A 27381-nucleotide genomic window follows, 5' to 3' on the forward strand; every position below is an offset into this window, starting at 1 on the left:
CACCAGCTCCTTCTTAGAAGAAAGATTTGGCTGTTTGTTCCCAGAAAGGCTTCAAAAGCATCAGAAACTGTGTAGGATCACTCTGAGTCCGAATAAACATGGTGGCAGTGTTTCCGATTTGGGGGTGTGTGTCAGTCTGGGTGGACTAGAGAAATAAATCCATGGACACACATGTGTGTAAGAAAGAGATTTATATACAAGAGCAATTGAACATTGAGAAAATATCCCAGCCCAGTCCAGATCAAGACCTTACATCCGCTATTAGCCCATATTCCTGATATCAATCGATAAAGCCCTCTTCAGACTCATGAAACACATACAATGAAGCCAAATGCAGGATGATCACAAGCCAGTGGTTAGAAAGTCTTTGGGTCCAGTGGTGTTGGCAGTATCTCAGTGCTGGCAGGGTCTCTCTGTGGCTTCTCTGGCTCCAGAGGTCTGGTTGAGTCCAGGTGGCTTGTCTTCTGCCATGTCTCCCAGGGAGTAGGAGAGAGAGAGAGGTGTCTTCCGCCTCCAAGGAGGAAGTTCCAGACTTCCCAGAATGCTCAGGAGAAGGCCATGCCCACAGAAGTCTCATTGGCTATCTCCAGATTGACAGTCTAGACTCCACCCCTACTCTTAATCCTTAAATTGACACCAGATTAGGTGACTACCACCGGTGGTGATTCACTCACGCTGCAGGGTGGTTGCTGCATCTCTGGATATCACATTCATATTACATGAAGAAAATGGGAGAAGTAAATGCTGTAGCTTTGCTTTTTTTAATACCTTAGAGCTTTAAAAAAATCATTTTATTAGGGGCTCATACAACTCTTACCACAATCCCTACATACATCAACTGTGTAAAGCACATTTGTACATTCACTGCCCTCATCATTCTCAAAACATTTGCTCCACCTAAGCCCCTGGCATCAGCTCCTTAGAGCTTTTATAGCCAGCTTTGCTTGTAGGAAGGATATGAGTTTGTTTTGTCCAGCATCTATAATAGAGTTAGGCAAGGAACAAGGTGAGTAGATGTAGAAGTAACCAGAAGGCAGTTTCTGTCACAACAAATAAATTCAGCAATAATAACGATAGCAGCTGACCTTTCTGATAGTCCTGTTTGCAACAATAGTAGTGATATTATTGTTATAAATATAGAGACATTATTCTATGCCCTGTAGGTAAAGACCATAAAAAGAGTATATGTGTAAGCCTTCTAGAGAAGGATTAATGTCAAGAAAGCCAGGCGTTTTCCTATGGACTTAAGACTGGAATGCCCTAGTGTAAGAACAGATGCTGCCTTCCCAAGGTAACAGAATTGGTGGTCGTTGCCTTTGGTCTGCATCTTGTGCATTGGGAGTGCTTAGTGATTGGTGGCCTGAGACTACCATATATTTACTATTTTAATGCTCTCCTTGCTTTCTTATGACATTGGTTAGTCTAGCAGGCATGTGTCTGCCTTTGTGAATGACTGTTAATAAAATTTGCCTGTAAAAATAATGTCTCACAACTCAAGTCTTTAATCTCTACAGCAATGTATGTAATGCACTCTAAAATACATGTGTAATTTCCATTTCTCAAGTGTTTTAAATTCTATACTGTCAGCTAAATTAATGATACTATCAATGGAGGATGGCACAGGATATTTTGTTGTACATAGTCTCTATGAGTGGCAACTGACTCAACAGTGGCTAACAACAACATCATCCAGTAGAATTACCTTTTGTCCTATGAGGATGATGCATAATGTTTTCCGATAAAAATATAATGGTGTCTTTAAAGTGAATCAGGGACATATATAAACCATAGATATATGAATGGATTTGGGGCTTGCACGTAATCATAGCCTTAATCAAGGAGAGTTATTCTTATGACATGGCCCTACTTAATACTCGCTCTCATAAAGAGATCATTGAGGATATGGTTGCTATAACAAAGTGTGGTGAAGATATCAGATGGTGCCCAGTTATCAGAAAGAATAGTGTCTGGGATCTTAAAGACTTGTTTTATTTATTTTTTATTTATTTTTAAAATTTATTTTAACAATTTATTGGGGCTCATACAATTCTTTTCACAGTTCATACATATACATACATCAATTGTATAAAGCACATCTGTACAGTCTTTGCCCTAATCATTTTTTTCTCTTTTCTTCTTTTACATTTTATTAGGGACTCATACAACTCTTACCACAATCCATACATATACATACATCAATTGTATAAAGCACATCCATACATTCCCTGCCCCAATCATTCTCAAGGCATTTGCTCTCCACTTAAGCCCCTTGCATCAGGTCCTCTTTTTTTCCCCCCTCCCTCCCCATTCCCCCCTCCCTCATATGCCCTTGGTAATTTATACCTCGTTATTTTGTCATATCTTGCCCTATCCGGAGCCTCCCTTCCCCCCTTCTCTGCTGTCCCTCTCCCAGGGAAGAGGTCACATGTGGATCCTTGTGATCAGTTCCCCCTTTCCAACCCACTCACCCTCCACTCTCCCAGCATCGTCCCTCACACCCTTGGTCCTGAAGGTATCATCCACCCTGGATTCCCTGTACCTCCAACCCTCATATGCACCAGTGTACAGCCTCTGTCCTATCCAGGCCTGCAAGGTAGAATTCGGATCATGGTAGTTGGGGGGAGGAAGCATCCAGGATCTGGGGGAAAGCTGTGTTCTTCATCGATACTACCTCACACCCTAATTAACCCATCTCCTCTCCTAAACCCCTCTATGAGGGGATCTCCATTGGTCGACACTTGGGCCTTGGGTCTCCACTTTGCACTTCCCCCTTCATTTAGTTTGATTGATATATATATATATATATATATATATATATATACATATACACATACATACACACACTTATATCTTTTTTTTTTTTGCATGATGCCTTATACCTGGTCCCTTGGGCACCTCGTGATTGCACTGGCCGGTGTGCTTCTTCCATGTGGGCTTATTTGCTTCTGAGCTAGATGGCCGCTTGTTCACCTTCAAGCCTTTAAGACCCCAGACACTATCTCTTTTGATAGCCGGGCACCATCAGCTTTCTTCACATTTGCTTATGCACCCATTTGAAAGACTTGTTTTAAAATAAGCAGCCATCTATATAAAGCAGCAACTGAGTATACATGGACAAAGCACACCAGCCTGTGTGATCCAAGGATTTTAAACAATAAAATCCAAATCTGTAGGAGGGACAGTATCAGAACTTAAATTCTGGGCACCCAGTTTGACATGGAAGCCCACAACTCGTTTTCAGGGTGCCCACATGGATTAAGCCTCAGGTGAATCCCCTTTGACCACAGCCCAGGGATGTGATAGCCTTCCTATCAGACAGAGGGCTTGTCAAGTCAGTAATGGCACATGGAATTAGGTTAAAATGTAACATCTTATCATTTGATCTCCCCTTTGACACATTTTAAAGTTCTAGTTTTTAATGTTTTCTGCTTTCTTTTCCATAGAAGTGTTTCTTTGTTTTATTTTGTCATTGTTATTGGGTTATTTTGTTTTGTTTCTTGTTCTGACTTTGCATGCTTTTCTGTATAAGAAAACCAAGATAAGTAAGTCTATAGAGACATTAGGTGACTTAAAAATTACTCAGGGGCATGGAAGCAGAGGTTGAGGAGAAATGGGGAAATAATAACAATGATTACAAGAAAGAAGAAAATTTTCTAAAATTGATTGTGCAGGTGATTGTACAACTCTTAATATAATTGGACTATTGTATTGTATGATATGGAATTATAGGCCAATAAAAAGTTTTAGAAAATGAAGTGGTAGTTATGGAAGCAACATAAAAAACAATAAAAAAAATCTCACCTTAGTTAAGGCATAAAATTCAGCCCACCATGCCATATTTTGTTCCAAAGTAAAGATTTTAGATATGCAAGGATTAATAAATAAGTAAAGTACATTGGACAAAAATGGAAAAGGAAAGAAAGCATTTATCTACTTATTCACCTAATTTATGCTAATTGAATCTTTAATTTATTAAGTTATGCTAAATTTAATAAACCCACTGGAATCACAAAGCAGGTACAGCTCCTGTTCATGTGAAATTTGTTTAATGGAGAAGATGATGCTGAATGTAGGAAGATCACAGGCAAGTGGGTGGGAAGTCTTGTGGATCTAGTGATGTTGTAAGCATCTCAGCGCTGGCAGTGGTCTCCATGTGGTTTCTCCAGCTCGGGGCACTAGCGTAGTTCCACGTGTCTTCGCAGCTGCAATGTCTCCCAGGGAATGAGCATGTGTCTTGCCTCCAGAGAGCTATTTATCTCCTTAGCATCTCCAAATGAGGTCATCAAGCAACGCTGATTGTAAGGCTAAACTCCACCCCTTCACTCGTAAGTCTCAAATTGACAACAGATTATGTAACTACCACAGCAGCCAACAGATGTTTTTCCATTCTTGGACTACAGGTTCTACTAGGACAAAAATTATCTGTTCTGTGCACTTCTGTATCCACTCCCCTCCTCCCATGCCTAATCCATAGTTAAGTGTGCACTTGAAAACCCAGCAGTAGAATTCTTAATATAAATAGAAAATAAATAATGTTTGCCATAGTCTGGACTTGTTTCATAGTCTAGATTTCTGGAATCTGTCTAAAACAGTCCCTAGAATTAAAACTATCTGAAATAGGACACTGGAGCTTAATCACGTTTGTCCATATGTCTCAACAAGTAATCAAATGTTTCTGTGAGATTTCATCATACGGGGCAAACAGTTAAGTAGAGGTGTAGACAGAATAAATTGTCTTGATGTGGAGTTGACAGTTCCTGTGGCCTGGAAGTTAGTCTTTCTCTGGCAGTATTCAATGTGCTTCCCCTGTGATGCTGAGTGAGAGGAGACTTGGACTTCTTGAAATCCAAACGAAACTTTCTTGGTGAGGGACAGGCACATGAGGACCAAATCTTAACAACTGCCTCTGAGTCACAGGGATGCCCTTACAAATGCCACTTTCTCTGCAGGACAACTAGCCTGCACAACCCCTGACCTCGCCTACTCCAAGTGTAGAGCTAGTCGGTACCTGGCTGCTACTACTGACCATTCTAATTAGGGACACAGTTAATTAACTCTGACAGAGTGGGAGAACAATATGGAATAGAATCACAGATTCTTTATAAAAACAACAGCAAAACAGACTTCTGACACTAGAGGACTACCTGATACTTGATAATCTCTTCAAACCTTGAACCCCAAACCCCTGTCACTGTGTAGCTAAGTAACAGATTAGCTTGACAGAATAATTACAATCACCCATAAATACTATTCTCCTGTGAAAAACCACCTATATGGGACGAAGTAATCAGCAATTAGTTTAAAACAAAGATGAGCATGTGAACAGCCAGAGGATTGGATTTATGGAAGTGTAACAGCCAGAGGGACGTAATGAGAATGCTTACTCCCACCTTAGGAAGCATGGAGCCATTGGCCCAGAACAACTTGGATGGATGGAAATTGGTAAATGAGAACCTGAACTGCTAGCTAAGCCTTCACCAAAACATAGTGGGTGTGAATATATAGTATTAAAATATATATTAGATGTAGTATATAATTTATATATTATATATAAATATATATTTAAATGCTATTTCCTGAGCCATGCTACACATCTATTGAATTGAAATCTCCAATGTGAGACCCCAGAGACTGCATTTTAAAGGTTCTTGTTAAATTTACTACTCAAGCTACAGACTCATTACTGTGCTATTTTCACACTAGTATTCTCTTACTTGATCTCTAAGTTCTAATATTCACTACAAACAAAATTAATGACTCAAGGGATTATTAAGAAAGCTAAGAAATTGTAATTAATGCCAATGAGAAATGCACAGGGTTGAGTCGTTAACCAGCACATGTTACAAAGTTATTTCAGGTCTGCTAATAAATGCCCAAAGGGGCATATATACCACTTCTCTGTAAACCTCAGTCTGAAGGCATTTGACGCAAGCTCCCTGGGTCAGCAAACCCAGCTCCCTGAATTAAGAGCCCAGGGACACCCTACTCTAGTAAGCCTTAGCCCAAACACACTCAGCTCCACTTCCATCCAAACACACTCAGTTCCACTTCCATCGGTCAGCAAATCCGGTTCCCCACTCACCAGCCAGCCTCCTGCACAAAGGCACTCGGCTTTGCTTGTTCCTTGGGTTGGGAAGTCCATCATCCTGTTTCATGCTCTGGCTCCTCGCTCTGCTGCTGCTCCTCGGATGGCGTAGCTGTCATTTGGATCCAGGTTCACTGCACAGAGATCTCAGGTCCAGAGGACGTGCTCCATTCCTTGTCTCACCTGGTCATGAGAACCCTCTTCCTGCTTCTCCGAGGGCTCGTTGTATCCCCAGCAGGATGGCTGGATTCCAGGGAATCCTGGTCACAGTTACTCGCGAGCGAATCCTGTGTGGACCTTCCTACCTTCTCCCCAGACCCGTACACGGAGAGGTCATTGCGTGGCACGTAGAGACTTTGGCTGGGAGGGCCTCATTAAATAGCCCACCGCCCTGGCAATTACTGTGTAGTCTTAGTGCCATAGTCATCGGATAATTCTTATACTATAAATATTCTATTAATCCAAATCACTTCAAAGCCATTTTATACTCAGTGGGGCTAAAAACAATAAAATTTAACAGAATGGAATATTTGCATAATGTTGACTTCAAACTTTAGCTTTAAATTGGACATAGAACATACGAGGTTGAAATCGACACTTTCCGCAAATATGCATAGAGACCCTACTTTGTGTCAGGCACCGTGCTTTAAGAAGGTCACATTAATTGGTAAAAATCTGTAAGCAGCCAGGAGGCTTCAGGAATTTTCCTTGGAACCATACATGAACCTTTTCCTGAACAAGAAGCAGATTGATTTTTCAGTAAAGTTTTGGCAAATGTATAAAATTAACTCTTAAGTGGTATACTTAGGTCAGCATGTTGTGAGAAATGTACTCTTCAGTGAAACATTTCTGCACCTATTTCTAAGGATTTTAGTGTACGTCACTGAGATAAGATTTGCTGCTTAGTATGCTGACAATTGCAAACTTGCATTCAACTTTTTTAGATGCAACATTTAAGTTTTCAGGAGAAAGATGGGGCTTTCTGCTCCTGGAAAGAGTTAGAGTCTTGGAAACCCACAGGGGCAGTTCTACCCAGCCCTATGGGGTTGCTGTGAGTTAGAATCAAGTTATGGCAGTGAGTGAGGATTAAGTTTTAAGAAAGCAATGAATTCTAAAGTGTGGCTAGAAAACAGCTTGATTGAGAAAAAGCAAAACAATCGGTCTCTTGTCTCAACATAGTGTGTTTCTCTTTGTGCCATGAGAGCTGTGGGCTGTTCACAGGGTCCGCAGATGTAAACCAGAAAACGAGGCTTTTGACTCCCCTAAAGAGTTCCAGTCTCAAGCCAGTCAGGGTGCAGTAGAGCACCGATGAAACACACAACTTTCCTCTAGTTCTTTAATGCTTCCTCCCCCCACCATCATGACCCCAATTCTACCTTACACATCCAGCTCGACCAGAGCATGTACACGGGTACAGATAAGAGCTGAAAACAGGGAACCCAGGACCGATAAACCCCTCAGGACCAATAATGAGAATAGAGATACCAGGAGGGTAGGGGAAGGTGGGGGGAGAAAGGGAGAACAAATCACAATGATCTACATATAACCCCCTCCCAGGGGGATGGACAACAGAAAAGTGAGTGAAGGGAGACAGCAGTTGGTGTAAGACATGAAAAAATTTTTTATAAGTTATCAAGGAAGGATGGGGGAGAGGGAAAAATGAGCTGATAGCAAAGGCTCAAGTAGAAAGAAGGTTTTGAAAATGATGGCCACATATGTACAGATGTCCTTGACACAATGGATGTATACATGGATTGTGATAAGAAGTATAAGAGCCCCAAATAAAATGACTTTTAAAAATTAAAAAAAGAGCAGGCTCATAAACCCAGATCAGGCGGTTGTACTCTATCCTATACGGTCACTTGATGGCAGTGAGTTGAGTTGAGCATGTCAATTAAATGTTGGTTGAAAAGAATATTTGCACCTAAGTATCCCCAGCTAATGATTTTGTGCCAGGGCTTCCATGGAAACCCCCTCTCGTGGCACCCAGCTGCGAGGATGGCCGTGTCGTCAGAATAGCACCAGTGTCCTCTGTTCGAAGGAGAATTGAAAGGGAGTGAGCACTAAATGCTGAAATTAAATTGTTTTAAATGTTTGCTTTTGATCATGTGGATAACTGATTTGTTTGCCCACTTTAATTTAATTCAGCAGAGATTTATTGTGCACCCACTGTGGAATATTTACACACTATAATAAAATATATTCCCCTTGGACAGAAAGAAAGCATCTTGAATCAAGTGTGGATCTTCCGGCTGGTAATAAATACCAGCATGTAAAACCACATGGTAAATGGCATTTTGCTAAATGAGTAGGTCGTTACAATGTAAGTGTTGTCTTATAAATGTCTCTGTGGTTTATTTAGCTTCCACAGAGGTTAAGCACTTGACTGCTCCCTGGGAGAAAGATAGGGCAATCTGCTTCCGTAACATTTCAACCATAGAAACTTTATGAGGCAGTTCTGTGGTGTCCTGTAGAGTCACTATGAGCTAGAATTGACTTAAGGGCAATGAGTTGTGTGTGATTATTTAGTATAGCTGTGTCTTACAAAAACGAGATCTCATTATATCTTTCTGACTAGGAGTGGTTTATGAATTGAATACCTGAGGGTTTCATTTGGTTTGGTTTTGAATACAAACACTAGGCTTGGCTTTGCAGATATCACAGTGGCAGCACTGTCAGGTAAGTATTGGACTGCTAACCACGAGGTTGTAAGTTCAAACCCACCAGTGCTTCCTCGGGGAAAAAAGAAGCGACTCTCTGCTACTTGTAAAGATTTCCAACCTCGGAAGTGCATTAGAGTTGCTCTGAGCAGGAATATACTTCATGGCAGTGGGTTTGGGGCCCTATTTTAAGGCCTTCGCCAAGGAACTCTAAGCTATATTCACATTTAGAACCATTTTTAAAAGATGATAGAACTGATAGTTTATGAGATAAAGGACTGAGTGTCAAAGATGCTGCAAGGTTGTAAAGTTTGTTCCTTGATCAAGGAGGTATCCTTTATAGGTGTTGACTTTTTTTTCCAGAGCTGCTCAGATTTATTTTTCCTTTGCTGACCTCTCGTGAACATTGAGTCAGTTTCGGCTCATGGTGACCCTCTAGGGTAGAGTTAGCGCTGCCCCTGTGAGTTTCTGAGACTGTAGCTTTCTAGGGAAGTAGAAACCCTCAGCTCACTCCTGCAGAGTGGCCGGTAGTTTCAAACTACTGCCTTGGTGGTTTCTAGCCCAACATGTAACCCTCTCTACCACCTAGGCTCCTGGTTTGATGACCTGATGGCCGATTAATCTTATCTATCTTTTGATGGGTTTAATTATGTTTTTCACAGATAGAACTGAGGTTGAATATTTGCTCTGTTAATTAGTTTCCTTTGAAATTCTTTGGACTTTCCCAAAAGAATAGACTACTTGGTGTGTTAGAGAATGGCTTGCCCACATAGCACATGGAAAGCGTCTTTGATACGAGACCATCTGTGTCCTTCATAAGTTACCTGCAGGTGCTCTGTAGACGAAGGGTAAGGACTATCTAGTTCTTGGACCATGAAAGGCACACAAAATCATCAATTCTTGCTGATCGCAGACCTCTCCAAAGAGAAGCAGTTCCACCCATCAAATTAGGGATGATTGATTAAATGCTGACCAGTATGACACTTGATTGATATTATAAATATCCAAATGGTCCTTGGCCATGTGGTCCCTGCTATAGAACATTCCAGCAAGTGTTGTTTTTATGAGCCAATGCAAGTTTGGCATTGACCTAGATTAAGATCTTGAGTTTCAGAAATGTTTTCATTGGAATTAGATGATTGCTACAGTGGTTTTTGTTCGGTTATGTTTGACTTTTAATATTGCAATGTGATCTGAATGTGGCCATTACTAAGTTTAACAGAAGAAATAACCCTTTTTGTATGTATTGAAGTAATTTAGTTGAATTTTGGTAGAAAAAAAGCTCAGTAATTAACTTGGTAATTGCCATCTGTGTTAGTCCGAGTTGACTAGAGAAATAAATACATGGACACTCACGTGTGTATGAGAGAAACGTATATCAGAGAGTAATTGTACATTAAGAAAACAGCCCAGCCCAGTCCAGATCAGATCCGTGAGTCCAGTATTATCCCATTGCAACACATACAATGACGCCTAATGCAGGAAGATCACAGGCCAGTGGGTGAAAAGTCTTGTGGATCCGGTGGCAGTTGAAGCATCTCAATGCTGACAGTTGTCTCCACATGGCTCCTTCATCTCCGGGGCTCTAGCTTAGCTCCATGTATCTTCTCAACAGGAATGTCTTAGAGAGAGAGAGAGAGAGAGAGAGAGAGAGAGAGAGAGAGAGAGAGAGAGAGAGAGAGAGAGAGAGAGAGAGAGAGAGAGAGAGAGAGAGGGAGAGAGAGGGAGAGAGAGGGAGAGAGAGGGAGAGAGAGAGAGGGAGAGAGAGGAGGGAGAGAGAGGGAGAGAGAGGGAGAGAGAGGGAGAGAGAGGGAGAGAGAGGGAGAGAGAGGGAGAGAGAGGGAGAGAGAGGGAGAGAGAGGGAGAGAGAGGGAGAGAGAGGGAGAGAGAGGGAGAGAGAGGGAGAGAGAGGGAGAGAGAGGGAGAGAGAGGGAGAGAGAGGGAGAGAGAGGGAGAGAGAGGGAGAGAGAGGGAGAGAGAGGGAGAGAGAGGGAGAGAGAGGGAGAGAGAGGGAGAGAGAGGGAGAGAGAGGGAGAGAGAGGGAGAGAGAGGGAGAGAGAGGGAGAGAGAGGGAGAGAGAGGGAGAGAGAGGGAGAGAGAGGGAGAGAGAGGGAGAGAGAGGGAGAGAGAGGGAGAGAGAAGGAGAGAGAAGGAGAGAGAAGAGAGAGAGAGAATCCTGCCTCCAGCGAGCTATTTTTCTCTGTGGTGCCTCCAAATGAGGTCATAAAGTTGCGACCTGTTTGACAGGCTAAACGCCACTCCTTCAAACTTAATAGTCTCAAATTGACAACAGATTATGTAACTACCACACCATCAGTCTGGTATGTCTTAACCTAATGTTATAATATTGTGTAGTGTACTTAATGTATGATTTTCAGTATATATCACCTTATTTTCTGATTATAGAAATAACATTTGACCTTACAAATCAGATTAGACCAGAACATGCATACTGCTACAGATAAGAGCCCACAACATAGGGAATCCAGGATAGATAAACCCCTCAGGGCCAACAATGAGAGTAGTGATACCAGGAGGATCAGGGAAGGGTGGGGGGAGAAAGGGGAAATTGATCACAAGGATCAACCTATATCCCCCTCTCAAGGGGACAAACAATGGAAAAGTGGATGAAGGGTGATGGGGGATGATGTAAGATGTGAAAGTAATAATGTATAACTTATCAAGAGTTCATGAGGGAGGGTAGGCGGGGAAGGGAGGTAGACAAAATCGGGAGCTGATATCAGCGGCTCAGCAGGAAAAGAATGCTTTGGAAATAATGATGGCAGCATATGTGCACATGTACTTGACACTGGATGAATGTGTGGACTGTGATAAGACATGTAAGAGCCCCAGTAAAAGCATTTAATAACAATTAAAAAGAAATAACATTTTGTTCACCATTTGTGTTAGTCTGGGTAGACTAGAGAAAGAAATCCATGGAGCCTCATATATGTATAAGGAAAAGCTTTATATCAAAGAGTAATCATGTAATAAGAAAACATCCCAGCCCAGTCTAGATCAAGTCCAATATTAGCCCATAAACCCCTCTTTGAACGTACATAGCACGTGCTATGATGCTGAATTCAAGAAGATTACAGGCCAGTGGGTGGAAAGTCCTGTGGGGTCAGTGGTGTTGGGAGCATCTCCAGGACTTTGGCTACCATCAGTCTTGTCCCATGTTGCTTGTCAACACGAATTTCAAGCAGAGACAACGTGTGTCCCACCTCCAGGGAGAACGAGATGAAGTTCCCAGAATCCACATGAGAGTGTTGCATCCACCAGGAGGCATAATCAGACTGTGACCTGATTGATAGGCTAAACTCCACCCCTTTACTCTATTTATCAAGTTGACATGAAATTGTGTAACTACCCCAGCATTCAAAATTTAAAACTATAGAGAACCCTAAAGAAGAAAAATTTTGAAATCATCTGTAATTCTACTACCTAGAAATGATTGTTTTAGGTCAGTGTTTCCCAAAGTGGGTGATACTGCGCCCTGGAATGAGACAGAGGGGTTGAGAAAGCAGATACCTAACTCCAGGATTCTGGACTATAAAATTAATTTCCAGGTGGGTACTGAGTAATTTTTATTTTCCTGAAATGGGGGCAATTGGCTAAATAAGTTTTGGAATCTATGGTTAGGTCGGTGGCCATGTTAATTTTTAAAATATATACATGTAGAAGTAAATGACGTTATGTACTTATATACTAAGTAAAAGGAACACAAATTTCCTGCCTAGCAGTTTTGTTATATCTGCATGTGTTTTTAATAAATGATGTAGCAGTTAGATGCTATGTCAGTCAAAGCGGACTCTGTGAGAGTGTAGGGGCAGAGTCCAACCTGTCGATCAGGCCGCCGCCTGGGAAGACTCCTTGGTGGTGTGGCCTTTCTGTAAGGGAGCAACTGCAAACTTCTCTCTCCTGCTTGCTGGGACTCTGTCTGCCTCTGCTCCATGTGACGCTCCAACCCTGAGAGGTGTTAATGCCCAGCCTCGTTTCCACCGACTTGGACCCACATGACTCTGCACCCTCAGGCCTCTGAGCTTCTCTATCCCCCTTCACCTTTCTGCATCATCAGCCTGCAGCTGTGAGCCTTAAAGAGGCCCTGATTGGATCCTATGGTTTTGTCTTGACCTGGGCTGAGCTGCCTTCTCGATACAGAATTCTTTCTTATACATATGAGTGTCCCTGGATTTGTTTGTCTAGACGATCCAGCATAATACAATTGGTATTCTACCATTTTTTTCCTCTTACGGAATTTAATTTTTCCTCTCTCTCTTTTTTCTTCTTCTTACTTTTACTCATCTGGATTGTCAAAACCTTAAATGCCCAAAGAAACACCAAAAATTAGTGTAACAGAATTTATTTATTATGAGTAGATAAGAGTCAAATTGGACAACATCCACCAAAATTAGGAAAGTGCTCCAAAGAGAAGACAGTGGGAGTGAGTTGTAACAAAGGTATGAGCAAATCACGCAGAACACACGAGACATCCTGACACCCAGTATCCCGTCAGACCTTGGAGTTTCTGCTTCCCCAAACTGATCATTTTCAAGAGAACCAGTGACTATGGTAAAACTCCACTAGGCTGCTTACTAAGCTATTGTTTGACCCGAAGGTGACTCCCAGGAGCCAGTGCCTCTGGAGCTGTAAGAACACCTACAGTCAGATCACCTGGGTGGGTCACCTCAACTCCATGGACCCATAGATTTCTGGATTTCAGAAGAATCTAAATGATTTGTAAATCCCAGAGTTAGGGTGCTTCTGTAAAATTTATATAAAATATCCCCATCCCCCCAGCCCCATCCCCCCGAAAAGAGGCATAAACATTAATTCTGCAAACATTTTAGCAACGTGAAGTGAATAGCATTAACTTTTGTTAAGGAAAAAGCCAAATTAAGTAACATAAAAACCCTTATATGGAAAAACACCGAAAATATGTCAAGGAGTCCCAATGCAGTATAAACAATCATTGCCTCTATTTAACAGTTTTAATATCTATACTCTAATTACCATCCTATATCGAAAAATCCTTTTTGTAGTTACTTACAGTATCTTTGCCTTCATGCAGCGCGTTACTTGCTGGGGGCCAAGAGAGTGTGATCGGCCGTGTCAGAAGCCCACCCCATTGGCTATAATTGTAAAATACTTAGAATGTCACCTCACAATATTGAGTTAGCATTAAAAAACTCTTGCTCACATTGTCACAAAAGTGTTAGGCACTTTAGAAACTGACTCAAAAAGTAACCCCCCCCCCGTAGTGCTTTATTAAGCTTTGCTGACCTACATAAAGGTCACAGAGAGAGTTGGGGGATTACGAAGATTAGTCTTCCATCACACCTAAAAATATCTCCGTGATTTTTTTTCTTAATCACATAACTACAACTTTGAGCCTGCCCAGAGCAAGTGTGACTTTAAGATGAAATCTAGGGCTGCATTCTTCGTTCTTCACGACATTTGAGCGTAACTGCAGACAGAAGGACAATAATGCATGTGTCCAAAGGCCTCCAATACCTAAACCATTTCAGCATCTGGAAATTTCAGGATAATTATCCAGAACGAGTATCTTGTAAATGCATACTGCTTTAATAAAAAGTATGTAAACAATTTTTGTTGTTAAATTATTTATACTTTGCTGCAAAATTTTACTTTAGGCAATTTACTGGGAGCAATAACCTCACTGGACAATGAGAGAGGAGGATCGTATCTAAAGGCAATGTGGCAAAGAGAAAGCATAGAAACATAAGATGAAATCATGGTTGCTATTTGTTGTTGTTGGTTTTGTGTAGTTGCTTTCTAATAGCCAAGAAGAAAAGTGTGTTTATAAATGTCTGTGTTTTAAGAGTGATACAAAGTCATTGTGTTGCTGGAATTTGTTTAAAAATAGACTATTTCTCAAGAGAAGTCAATAGACAATATATTTTTATTTTGTTTGTTAATCAATAAATAGGTCTCATAGTTGAGACAAATAGTGTCCCAGAGGAGAAGCCTTATGACTGGTAGATGAGCCGGGATATATAATGAGCCTGGTGGCATTTCGGCAAATTGACAATCTGTCATCAGGCGTTCTGAAAAAGTAGAAAGTGTGCTGGCTCCTAATGTAGTGGCTTTCAAAGCGTCCCGTAAGGGCACTTAAGTGTATAAAAGCCCTGTCCAAAACCAAACTCACTGCCGATGAGGCGATGCCTGCTCAGTGACCCTGCCTTCCCCTGTGAGTGTGAAAGACTACAACTCTTTATGGGAGTAGAGAGCCCTGTCTTTCTCCCTCAGAGTGGCTCATGGTTTGGAACTGCTGACCTTGTGGTTACCAGGCCAATACCTAACCACTACGCCACCACAAAACCTCCCTAGCTGAGGAGAAAGGCCGTTTTGTGCCAGTTCCTGGCCAGCTCATCAATCCTTTATCTCATCTCCATAGTCAATTACCTTTTTTCACTCCCACAAATTCTTCTGCCAATTCTTCCTCTCTTTTTGTGGTTGTTGTAAAATTTATTTTAACTTAGGACATTCACAGATTGTTTCCTCGAGTAGTTTTGGATGGCTAGGTTATAGTACAGTCTTGTAAAGAAGTAATTCATTTTAACCTGTATTGAACATTTTATGTTCCAGACACTCTGCTTGACATCTGAGGGGAATGCAGAGGTAAATCAGCCAGGCCTGCTCTCAAATAGGAAGAAGACAAAGAAAAATGACGCCTGACAAATTCCAAGTGGGGCATCCGGGACAGCTATGTAGAAGTAGCTTGAAAGAAAAGAAGACTTTTAGTCAACAGGAAAGAGAGAGATGGATGTTTTTCCAGAAAAATGAGGATAAGCGGAGATTTATGGGGGTGTCATCAACTTTGGGGATTCGCTTAAAGTCCACTGAATTTCCATGTACTTTTAAAGGATCAGACACCCAGATGACAGAGTGGTTCTGTGTTGGGTTGTTTGCCTCTAGTTAAACAGTTCAAAACCACCAAATGCTCTTTCTCTGGGAGAAAGACCAGGCTTTGGATTCCCATAAGGAGTTACAGTCTCCGAAACCCACAGCGGCAAGTTGCCCCTGTCCTGCAGGGTTGCTATGAATTGGAATTGACTTCATGGCGGTGAACTGAGTTTTAAATAATTAAGTTTATGGTATGTGAATTGCGTTTTAAAAGCAGTTATATACTGAGCTGATACTTGCTAGGGGTGGGAAGTATAAATTGTTGTGGCAATAACAGGATTCCTGGGGAGCACAGAAGGAGATGAGATTAGAGAAAGGTTTGGGGCCCAAATCCTCAGAATGTTTTAAAAACTGTGCTAGGATTTATGGATTTTGTTCACTGGGCCGTGGGAAACCATTTTAGTTTTTTAAGCCTGAAAATCTATATGGCTCAATTGATTTTAATATATGAATCTGCGAGCAAGCTGAAAGATGGATTCGCTATTAGTGAAAGTGAGAGTAGAGAGAGAAAGTAAGGCTATTGGAATAATGTTGATCAAAGTGAAGCAATAGTGCGATGGAAATGATTGTTAATGACTGGACATGGAAGAGTAAGGGAGCAAGAAGAAGAAAGGAAAGCCCCTGAACTTCTCGTTTTTCACATTTATAGAATGAGAGTATGATATTAGTCTTCTGTGCTACATAATAAATTACCACAATCTCACTTTTTTTTTCCATTTAAATATTCTGTGAGTCTGTAGCTCAGGCATGGCTTAGCTGGGTCCTGTGCGAGGCTACAGTCAAGGTACTGACCATGCCTGGTACTTACCGGGACGTGAACTGGGCATGGTGCTAGTGCCAGGCTTGTCCTGGTTGTTGGCAGGATTCATCTCCTGAGTGGGAGGCCCGAGGTCCTACCTTTTCCTGGTTGTCAGCAGTGGGCGGGGGGGGGGGGTGCGGGGCGTGGGAAGCACTCTTAGGTCTCTGAGGAGCCTCTGCTGGTGTTGTTACAAGGTTCTGTACAGCAGAACAGAGCACTTCCTGGGCCTGTGCTCGCCTCCCAGTTGTTCTTACAGTGGAGGCCATTTGCAGCTGCTCATAGCTCCTTGCTAACAGACGAAAACCCGTACTTCACCCTTGCTCGGATTTGTATATTCATGAATGAGATTGAACATTTTGATGAGTTTGCCCTTTTGTGATTTAACATTTTTGCCTTTCTGTTGAAATTTACCATCTTATTTTACAGATACTAGCCTTTGGTCATGTATTGAAAATATTTTTCTCAGTGTATCCTTTGCCTTTTAACTTTTCCTTGATATGTTTTTGCTACACAGAAAATTGAACATTTTGAGTAGTTAATTCCACTTAAACTACTTTCCAGTTTCTGTTTTTGTTGTTAAGTACATAAAGCAACCCAGCTATTGCCCACAGATAACACAATTAGTCAAGCATCGAGCTGCTATCTTCAAGGTCTGAGGTTCAAACTCACTAGCTGCTTTTAAAGATTTGCTAAGCCTCATCAACCCTATATAGGGCTGCTATGCGTCAGAATCGACCTGGTTCCAGTGGTTGGGAGTATGTTTATGCTTTTTATTTTTACATTAAACCTTAAATCCACACGTTAGGTGCTGTCAAGTCTCTTAGGACTCATAATAACCCAGTTACCAAACACGATGTCCTTCTCCAGGGAATGAGAAGGAGTCTCCGTCTCCTCAATTCAGAGGATCATTCTGGTTTGTTACTTGGCTGAAGGCAGATTCGTTTTTTCCGCTGGCTGCCCATGGACCTTCCAATAGTCTTTGCCAACACCATAGTTCAAATGTGTCACTTCTTCGACCATCTTCTTTATTCACTGTCCTACTTTCCCACGCGTAAAAGGCAGTTGAAAATGGCGCAGCTCAGGTTCCCACACTGACATCTTTACTCTTTAATAATTTTAAAGCGGCCTTGTTGGGTAGATTTGCCTAATGCAACATACCTTTGCTTTCTTGAGTGCTGTTTCTTTGGGTATGGATCCTAGTAACATGTAATCCTTGACTTCATTCTTTCCCCCCTTTATCACATTGTTGCTTATTAATTCAATTGTGAGGATTTTGTTTTACGTTGAGGAATAATCCACACGGAGAGTCCTTGACCTTCATCAGCGAGTGCTTCAAGTCCTCTTCACTGTCAGCCAGCAAGGCTGTGTCACCTGCATGTCACAGGACGACGAGTCTACCTCTCCTGTCAATGTTGTGTCCTTGCTCATATAGTTTAGCTTCTCTGATTGTTTGTTCAGGACGTGGATTGAATAAACATCGTAAAGGGATAAAATCTTGATGCACACCTTTCCGGATTTCAAACCAGGCAGGGACGGAAACACATCTTTGTTTTCCCTGAAAAAACAAATTGGCTACCAACCCCTGTGACTGTAGGATCCCTCATGAAATGGCTGCCACCCACAAAGTCAGCAGTTCAAACCACCAGTTTCCAGGGAGGAAGCCGAGGCTGGCCACTCTTGTAAACACATACGCTCTCAGAAACTCCAGGCTGCTCTCCCTGCTGTCCTAGGGGTTGCGAGTGTCGCTAAAAGCCGTAATCGACTCAGTGGTCATGTGGTTTGATTTTTGTTGATTAATCCTTCAGCTATTTGTTTACTATTTGAAATCTTATTATTTCGAAATACTGTGTGTGTTTGCCTGAAAATATCTTCCCCAGGAGCATGCTAAGATTCCTAAAGTTCCCAACATGAGTGCTACCTTACTGTTTCTAGAATGCTCTTAATAACAATTTTTAAACAAACTATTAAAAGATCTTATCGGCTTTAAAAAGAAAGAAAGTATAAAGATTGTATCCAGTGCTTGCTTGTTACTCTATTTCTTGAAAATGAAATAGAACTTAATTTTTATCTTATCAGGGTCTTTGCATTATCAGCGAGAGATTTTTCTCTTTGGGTCAGCTCACAACTTGCCAGGGTAAAGGCTGAGTGACTTTGCCATTGTCTTGCTAAAGAATTCAGGGCAGTGTAGAGGTACAGAAGTTTCATCTTCTACGTGCTTCACTAGTAAACACTGAAAATGAAGGTATGTGAGCATATTGGGATTTTGAAAAGGCAGCCAGAATGTTTACCAGCATTTTAGAAATGGACAGCACTGAGTGGAATGATAGCTGGACTCGTTACAGAGTCTTTAATCGCCAGTGGTTATTAGGACAGCTTCCCTAAGCTCGTCCAGTCCATGGAGGGAAGCGTTACACACAGCCACAGAGCTGGGAAAGGCACGCTTTCACCGCACGTGTCTCCCGAAATAAAAGATGCATCATGCTGGTGTAGGGCATGGTCTACTTTCTGAATTATTGTAGCAAAACTAAATTGATGGAGGTCTCGTTTCTGAGAAAAGAGAAGCAATCACAGAGCTGATTAGTGAGTAGAAACCCTGAAATCTGGATTGAGCTATTAAGTTAATAGTGTGACTTTGAGTAGTACCTAATTATCCCCCTCCCCCTTTTTGTTTTGTTTCTATTCGTAATAAAATGGGAATTTGCCTCCAAATTTGCCTCAGTGGAACATTATTGCTGCAAGGGGCTCAGTGAGAACTGTCAGGAGTCATGCTCCATGGCCACCTAAATTAAGAAAGACATGTTGGAGACATGATCCTCCTCCAAGAAATGCAGGGAGTAGTGGAAAACTAAAGTGTAGTAGAGCGCATACAAGGAGCCTAGGTGCGGCATGCAATTTGCAATTGGCTGCTGCCCCAGCGGTTGGCAGTTCAAACCCACCTAGTGGCTCCATGAAACAATCCTGGAGAACTACCTCTAAAAATACTGCAGCTAAGAAAGTCCTTCCTCTACTGCAGTTCTCTTTTGTAACAGGTGGGTTGCGGTCACCATCAGCCAGATTCAGCAGCATTTAAAAGTAATAAGAACAAAACCAAAAAGCCAAACTCACTGCCATCGACTAGATTCTGAGTCAACAACCCCATAGGAAGGGGTAGAACTGCCCCTGAGTTTTCGAGATTGTAACTCTTTTCAAGAGTGGAAAGTTTCCTCTTTCTCCAGAGGGATGACTGGGGTTTTCAAACTGCTGACCTCACAAAACGACGATGCCAACAGGGCTCCTCAATGAGAATAAGAGCACTGGTATAAAACCACCTTACTTCTTCTGGACCCATCTCTCGGCAGCCCTGGGCAGAACTCATGCTCAGTGAAGCCCGCGTTGGGAGCCTGTATTAGCTGCTGTCAGAAGTCATTAAAATAGATCATTTTAGTTCTGGTAAAAAAGCTTATGTTTTATAAGTACTCTGTTTCATATGTGATACTTTGATGTCAATGTAAAATCTTAAACACTGAAAGAATCTTGTTTTGATTTTTTGTTTTGTTTTGCTTTTCCACAGTTTGATTGGCATATCTCATACAATATGGTATACATAATACAATTCAATCATTCATCAAATCAAGAATGATTGCACAATCATCACCCAAATCAGTTTTATAACATTTTTTTCATTCTTGTGTTTGCCCTCCCCTTTGGGCAGGGTCCTCATATTCATGGATATTTGAAATAGTGATGCATTGCGTTTTCACTCTGAGTAAGAAGTGTTTGGTTTGGAAAGGGAGATAAAGGCCTGATAAAAGGTTTCCCTACTGCAGGAGGAAAGTCAAGGGAGATGGAGGAAAGAGCTAGGAGTCAAAGGGCATTCGTGGAGGTCTAGACAAAGGCATGTACATGCAAATATATATAGGAGGATGAGGAAATAGATCTTTGTGTCGATATTTATAGGTCAAGTATTAAGGTGGCGGAAGGACCTCGGGCCTCTACTCAAACACTCCCTCAATGCATGAATACCTTCTTTTATTAAATTGGAACTCTATGATGCTCACTCTCCCGACACAACGGCTGGAGCCAAAGTGGGTGAACAAGTAAATGTGGTGAAGAAAGCTGATGGTGCCCGGCTATCAAAAGAGATAGTGACTGGGGTCTTAAAGGCTTGAAGATAAACAAGCGGCCATCTGGCTCAGAAGCAACAAAGTCCACATGGAAGAACACACCAGCCTGTGTGATCGAGTGGTCCCGAAGGGATCAGTTACCAGGCATCAAAGAACAAAAAATCATATCATTGACTGCACACCTCCATGATAGGATCGCTGAAGACAAATGGGTGCATAAGCAAATGTGGTGAAGAAAGCTGATGGTGCCCGGCTATCAAAAGAGATAGTGTCTGGGGTCTTAAAGGCTTGAAGGTGAACAAGCGGCCATCTAGCTCAGAAGCAAAAAAGCCCACATGGAAGAAGCACACCGGCCAGTGCGATCACAAGGTGCCAAGGGACCAGGTATAAGGCATCATGCACAAAAAAAAAAAGATATAAGTGTGTGTATGTATGTGTATATGTGTGTATATGTATATATGTATATATATACCATATTGAATGAAGGGGGAAGTGCAGAGTGGAGACCCAAGGCCCAAGTGTCGGCCAATGGAGATCCCCTCATAGAGGGGTTTAGGAGAGGAGATGGGTTAATTAGGGTGCGAGGTAGTACCGATGAAGAACACAGCTTTCCCCCAGATCCTGGATGCTTCCTCCCCCCAACTACCATGATCCGAATTCTAGCTTGCAGGGCTGGATAGGACAGAGGCTGTACACTGGTATATATGAGGGCTGGAGGTACGGGGAATCCAGGGTGGATGATACCTTCAGGACCAAGGGTGTGAGGGACGATGCTGGGAGAGTGAAGGGTGAGTGAGTTGGAAAGGGGGAACTGATTACAAGGATCCACATGTGACCTCTTCCCTGCGAGAGGGACAGCAGAGAAGGGGGGAAGGGAGACTCCTGATAGGGCAAGATATGACAAAATAACGATGTATAAATTACCAAGGGCACATGAGGGAGGGGGGAAAGGGGAGGGAGGGGAAAAAAAAAGAGGACCTGATGCAAGGGGCTTAAGTGGAGAGCAAATGCCTTGAGAATGATTGGGGCAGGGAATGTATGGATGTGCTTTATACAATTGATGTATGTATATGTATGGATTGTGATAAGAGTTGTATGAGTCCCTAATAAAATGTAAAAAAAGAAAAGAGGAGAAAAAAATGATTAGGGCAAAGACTGTACAGATGTGCTTTATACAATTGATGTATGTATATGTATGAACTGTGATAAGAATTGTATGAGCCCCAATAAATTGTTAAAAAAAAAAAAGGTTTCCCTACTCTGCAGAAACTCCGTCTAACGCTCAGGCTCGCTATAGGGTGCAATTTGACGTTAAACAATCATTACTTCCACCATCTGCTGTCTTCTGTTTAGTATGACGTCAGGTGTTATGGGTGCAAACTAAATAGACCCGTAGGAGTTCTTTTATATTTATTCTTCATAAACTGATGCTGTGCTTTTTCATATGGGGGTTGAGATGAAAAATCAAGGTGTCTTCATGTTTCTGTGTAGGATGGGTGCCGCCGATAACATATATAAGGGACAGAGCACATTTATGGAAGAGCTGACAGACACAGCGGAAATACTGAGGAAAGCAACATCCCAGTCCTTGGTTATCTTGGATGAACTGGGCCGAGGGACAAGCACGCACGATGGCATCGCCATTGCTTATGCTACGCTGGAGCATTTTATTAGAGATGTAAGTGCCCTGCATGTCTTTGAGTGCTTGGTGGGACCGGCTGCGCAACTAGGTTTCCTGACCCGAGCAGCCCAGTGTTTAAAACGATGTTTAATTGCTATGATTGCCCCTATCCCTGTCATTGACCATGGGTCCTGAGTGATGTTTACAAATTGAAGGAAGATAAACCTGGGCTGCTGGAGCTGGGTCTCCGTGGCAACGGAGCCACCCCAAAGCTGTCTGATCACTCTTGGCAAACGCTACATCAAGAGCAGGTATAACCCACTTCCTCTCCTGTCCTTGGGAAAAGAACGAACAGGAAATGGTATCATTTTTACCCTGTGGAGTCGGCTTCGGCAGTTTCCTAAAAGACCTCATCGTCACTGTCTGTTTCTATTACACCACTGGCTGGTACCTCTGCCTGGTTCACTGTTTGGTGTATGTAAGCATCTCAGTCAGGTAGAAAGCTTTTGTGTCAGATTTCCCCTCTCTGTGTCACTCACCGTAAAATCTGCTCTTGTTTACTTCATCTTCACCATTAACGTCTTTCCCTTTCTCTCCCTCTTAGTACCTGCCCCTAGCTTTGGGGGCTGTGGCTACTTTTCTTTTTTTCATTTTGTTACTCTTTACGTGGTCAGTAAAAGCTTATATTTTCCACAAAACATAAAGCACAAAAGCAAAATTCCTTTTTCATTAAATTTAATGACCCTCAGGTTTGTTTGCTGAATATAAATTTACAATTATTTGTGCTTATTAAATAAATTCATAATATGTAAATACATTAATGATTATATATATCCTACTCTGTATATGTATGTATGTATGTATGTATGTATGTATGTATGTATGTATGTATATGTGTATATGGAATTATCGCATGGGAGTTTTGGTCAGTAAAGATGAAAATAAATTGGATCCAGGTATTTGTAAACTCATAGAACTCAGCAACTTGGCTTTAATCATTATGGAAACTACATGTCAAGGAATGTGAGTAAACACATTACTACCTCCAAACACATTTTATACATTCATTAAGAACGTCTGCAACAAATTGTGAGAGAACTGAGCTGGCTACCTTTGAGTTTGATTTCATTGTTTCCATGATACAACTTTAGAAATTAATTTTTAGACCTAGACTTGGTGTTAACATTCCTTAACATAGAGGTTTATAGAAGATATAATGATTGGTTATTTTACATTATAGAGATTAAAGAATTCACAAATCATACAGATGTTAAGAAAACAATAAATAAACTAAAATGATGAAGGTATGGTAGGGAAAATGTCAGAATGTCAATGAATAATTGTAGAAAGGATGTTTTATAAAACAACATTTAATAACTACCATAACAACAGAGACAATGTCAATCAATAAAACCATTAGAAGAAAGATTGTTGGAGAATAGGATATTTATACAAAGTATCACTTTGTAAGTTTCTTTATTACTTACAAAGGATAAAAGGTGCCAGTACAATGAACAAATTTCATAGACACCAGCTTAAACCAAGCAATTAACCTTAGCATCGCCAATATTGGGCCTAATGGCTCCTGATGTAAGGCACCAAAAAGGGCATATCAGTTACCCATAGTTGTACACGTGATATTCCTGAAAAAATATTTAATCTGAATAAAATCATGAGGAGTAACCAGACAAATCCAAACTGAGGGATATTGTGTAAAATAACTCTACCTAATGCTCAGAACATGTGAATGCCCTAAAAAGACAAAAGGGAGAGAGTGAGGGGGAAGGGAGAGGAAGGATGACAGGGAGGGGGAGAGGGAGGAAGAGAAGAGAGGGGGTGAGAGAGAAGGCTGGAGAGCTCTTCTAGATTAATGGAAACCACAGAAATATGACTAAGCGGATTCATGATCCTTGACTTTTACCAAATGTTATAAAGAACATTATGAACCAGTTGAAATTTAAATAGCTGTGTATCAGATAATAGTAATGATGTTGACGATAAATTCCTTAAGTTATTTTATTCGGGATAGGTAGAAGAAAGCTTTTGTTCTTAAAGATTGATGCTGAAGTATCATAATGTCTGCAACTAACTTTAAAATGGGTCCAGAAAGAAATTTTGGGGTGTGTGTGTATGTAGAGGATGAGAGCAAGGAAGAGAGGAGCATAGCAAAATATTAGCAACTGGTTTTCTAAATAAAGAATTTTGTTGAATGTTCACTGCACTATTTTTTAAACTTTTATGTATTTTTTATTTATTCAAAATAGAAAGTTGTAATTAACATAAAAACAAATTCATTTTTGTTGTATGTTTTATTGCCTTAGGTGAAATCCTTAACTCTGTTTGTGACCCATTATCCACCAGTCTGTGAACTAGAGAAAAGTTATTCACAGCAGGTGGGGAATTACCACATGGGCTTCTTGGTCACGGAAGATGAAAACAAACAGGATTCAGGTATGACGTAGCCTTGTAGAGGGACAATTAGAATGCTGTTGATCTTTGTGTTGATCATTTGAAGTGTACAAGTATTTGAACATATTGTTTAATAATAAGAGCTGTGGATTTCAGTTATAAATAAAGTCTGTCTAAATTCATTTTCTCTAATTCAGGTAGAATTTGAATTTATCTTTGCCCCTGTAGGTCCTTCTCCCGTCTTCCTTATCCATTTGAAATGCCAACCCTTTTCCTACAAGGGGAGAGAGGGGACACTTGGATTTTTCTTTAGCATCTTACATTTTTGCACAGTTCATCTCAGGAAAGATGCCTTGTCCAAAGATTATGATGAATCTTTTCAAATGCCCAGTATGTTTATCCAAATCTCATGAAGCATTACTTACCACTAGCAGCCATGACAGCCTTAACAGCCTCGGTGGCACAATGTGTAATTAAGCACTTGGCTGCAAGCCAAAAGGCTTTTCTCAGCCACTGTGGGAAAGACTCTGCCCCCGTAAAGATTCTACCCACAGCCGCCGATCCGCCTCCAAGTCAGAGCAAGACTGTGGTAGCTCATCTTTCTCCAACTCAGTAGCTGGTGGGCTTGAACCACTGACCTTGAAGTTGTTCATAGTTAATGCCTAACCACAGCGCCACCAACTCTTTCACATAAGCTCACTCAGTAATATTCATGCACTGACTCCACAGCAGACAACCACAAAGGCCATACACGATACTGAGCACTTTATGTGTTTTAGATTAATTTCAGAAGAAATTGTCTCAGACAGCTAAAGTGATGATTTTCTAGCCTTTCTAGAGATTAATAGTGTCACTGAAATGAAATGAAATCTTTCACGAAAACACCCATAGCCAAGAGAAGGGAGTTTGGTTACCAACAAATAATGTAGTAGCCTTTAGCATAATTTCTACTCAGTAGTCATTGGAAGATCCCTGGTGGCATAGTGGTCATAGGTGAGCTGTGATCTAAGTGATCAGCAGTGAGAAACGACCAGCCACTCCACAGGAAGAAGATGGGGCGTTCCACTCCTGTGAAGAGTTACAATCTCAGAAACTCCCTGGGACATTTCTACCCTGAACTGTCCGGTTGCTCTGAGTTGGCATTGACTTGATGGCAGAGAGTTTGGTTTTTGGTTTGGAGTAATTTTTTCTAAACTTCCCATCATGGTTCCCATGACAGTGTAAGCAGTTGGTACACGACAATGGAAAATCCATAGTCCAAGCCACTCCAGAGTCAACATTTTATTTTGGAAAAGAAATAAAGAAATCAGACGTGTGGTCCAAATAAAATAAAGCACTTCGCCTCAAGATAAATTTAATACTAGGCAATTCCTGCCTATCACCACTAGGCCGTCTCAAAAAACACATCATAAATTCTCTCATCAAAGCAATTCTGAATCTGCTAGTCTGCATCCAAGTGGCAAGGGAACACTTGTAAACTGAAACTAGTGGAATAAGCACAACAGAGTTCCCCAACAGGAAGTGGAAGCATTCTTGCTTGTCGACATTGGTTTGAGCAATGGCTCTCCAAAACATTACATCTTTCTCGTAAGTCTGCTGACATTTTATTGATTCAAATATTTATCCATGGACATACTATAAACACAAAATGATGCTGAAAGGTTTGGACTAATAGTTCTCTGATTCTTTTCCTCCATGCCACACCCTCATCCTAATCCCATGGCAAGTAATTTAATTCTTCCATCTTCTAAGTAATACACACTGTCTTCTGCTCTTGATTCAACATGAGACGTTATTGGTTGACACCTCAATGTGTCAGATGGGAGTCTTCAGCCTCCTTCATACTTTTTCCTTCCTCTGTCTTTACAATGTAATTGTTTCACATTTTTTCTTTATTCATATTCCCTGTTTTTACTTTTATTAGTTTGTATATAATGCTTACTGAAGGGCCATTTGTTAAGATCGTGCATTTTCTTTCTATTACAACTTTTTCTATTTTCTTGAAGATAATAATTTCCCTGTTTTAGGTCAGGTTAGTCTTGTTTTCCTTTTTCTGTTTTGTCGGTAGTTGAACCTCCTTGTATAAGGAGCCCTCCTGGTAAGGGTTGGCCTGCTAACCTCAGAGTCGGCAGCTCAAAACCATCGGCTCCTCTACAAAGAAGGATGGGGATCTCTGCGCTGTAAAGATTTACAGCTTCAGAAATCCACAGCGGTGTTGGGGCGGGTGCTGTTTCTCTATCATGTTGAGTCACTATGAGTTGGAATCAGTATGCCATTTGTCTCTTGACTGCTACTTCCATGAGCACTGATTGTGGGTCTAAGCAAGATGAAATACTTGATAACTTCAGGATTCCCCATTTATCATGATTTTATCTATTGATCCATTTGTGAGGTTATTGGTTTTTGCAGTGAGTTGTAATCCATACTGAAGGCTGCAGTCCTTGATCCTCATCACAGCAAGTGCTGCAAGTCCTCCTCACTCTCAGCAAGCAAGGCTGCGTCATCTGCATATCAAAGGATGCTAAGGAGCCTTCCTCCAATCCAGTTGCCTTATTCTCCTTCATATAATCCAGCTTCTTTGATGGTTTCCTCAACATACAGATCGAATGGGTATTGTGAAAGGATACAACCCTGCCATACATCTATCCTGCTTTTAAACCATGCAGTATGGTTTAAAACTTTAAAACATTCCCATGTTCTGTTCGCACATTCCTCAGAGAAGTGGACAACTTAGTCCTTCTTCTTAGTTTGTCCTCAGTCTGGAACTCTGCTGAGAC

At 41.3% G+C, this 27381-nt stretch overlaps 1 protein-coding gene across 1 annotated transcript in view; it reads left to right on the forward strand.

The window, feature by feature from the left end:
• Positions 1 to 27381, forward strand: part of MSH3 (mutS homolog 3) — a 197679-nt gene that overhangs the window by 157729 nt on the left and 12569 nt on the right. The window contains exons 21-22 of the mRNA XM_075541226.1: positions 22066 to 22252; positions 24517 to 24646. Coding sequence (XP_075397341.1) covers positions 22066 to 22252; positions 24517 to 24646 — 317 coding nt within the window. The remainder of the gene's footprint in view (positions 1 to 22065; positions 22253 to 24516; positions 24647 to 27381) is intronic.

Source organism: Tenrec ecaudatus, chromosome 2 (genome assembly GCF_050624435.1).
Source record: "Tenrec ecaudatus isolate mTenEca1 chromosome 2, mTenEca1.hap1, whole genome shotgun sequence".
NCBI classification, from domain to species: Eukaryota; Metazoa; Chordata; class Mammalia; order Afrosoricida; family Tenrecidae; genus Tenrec; species Tenrec ecaudatus.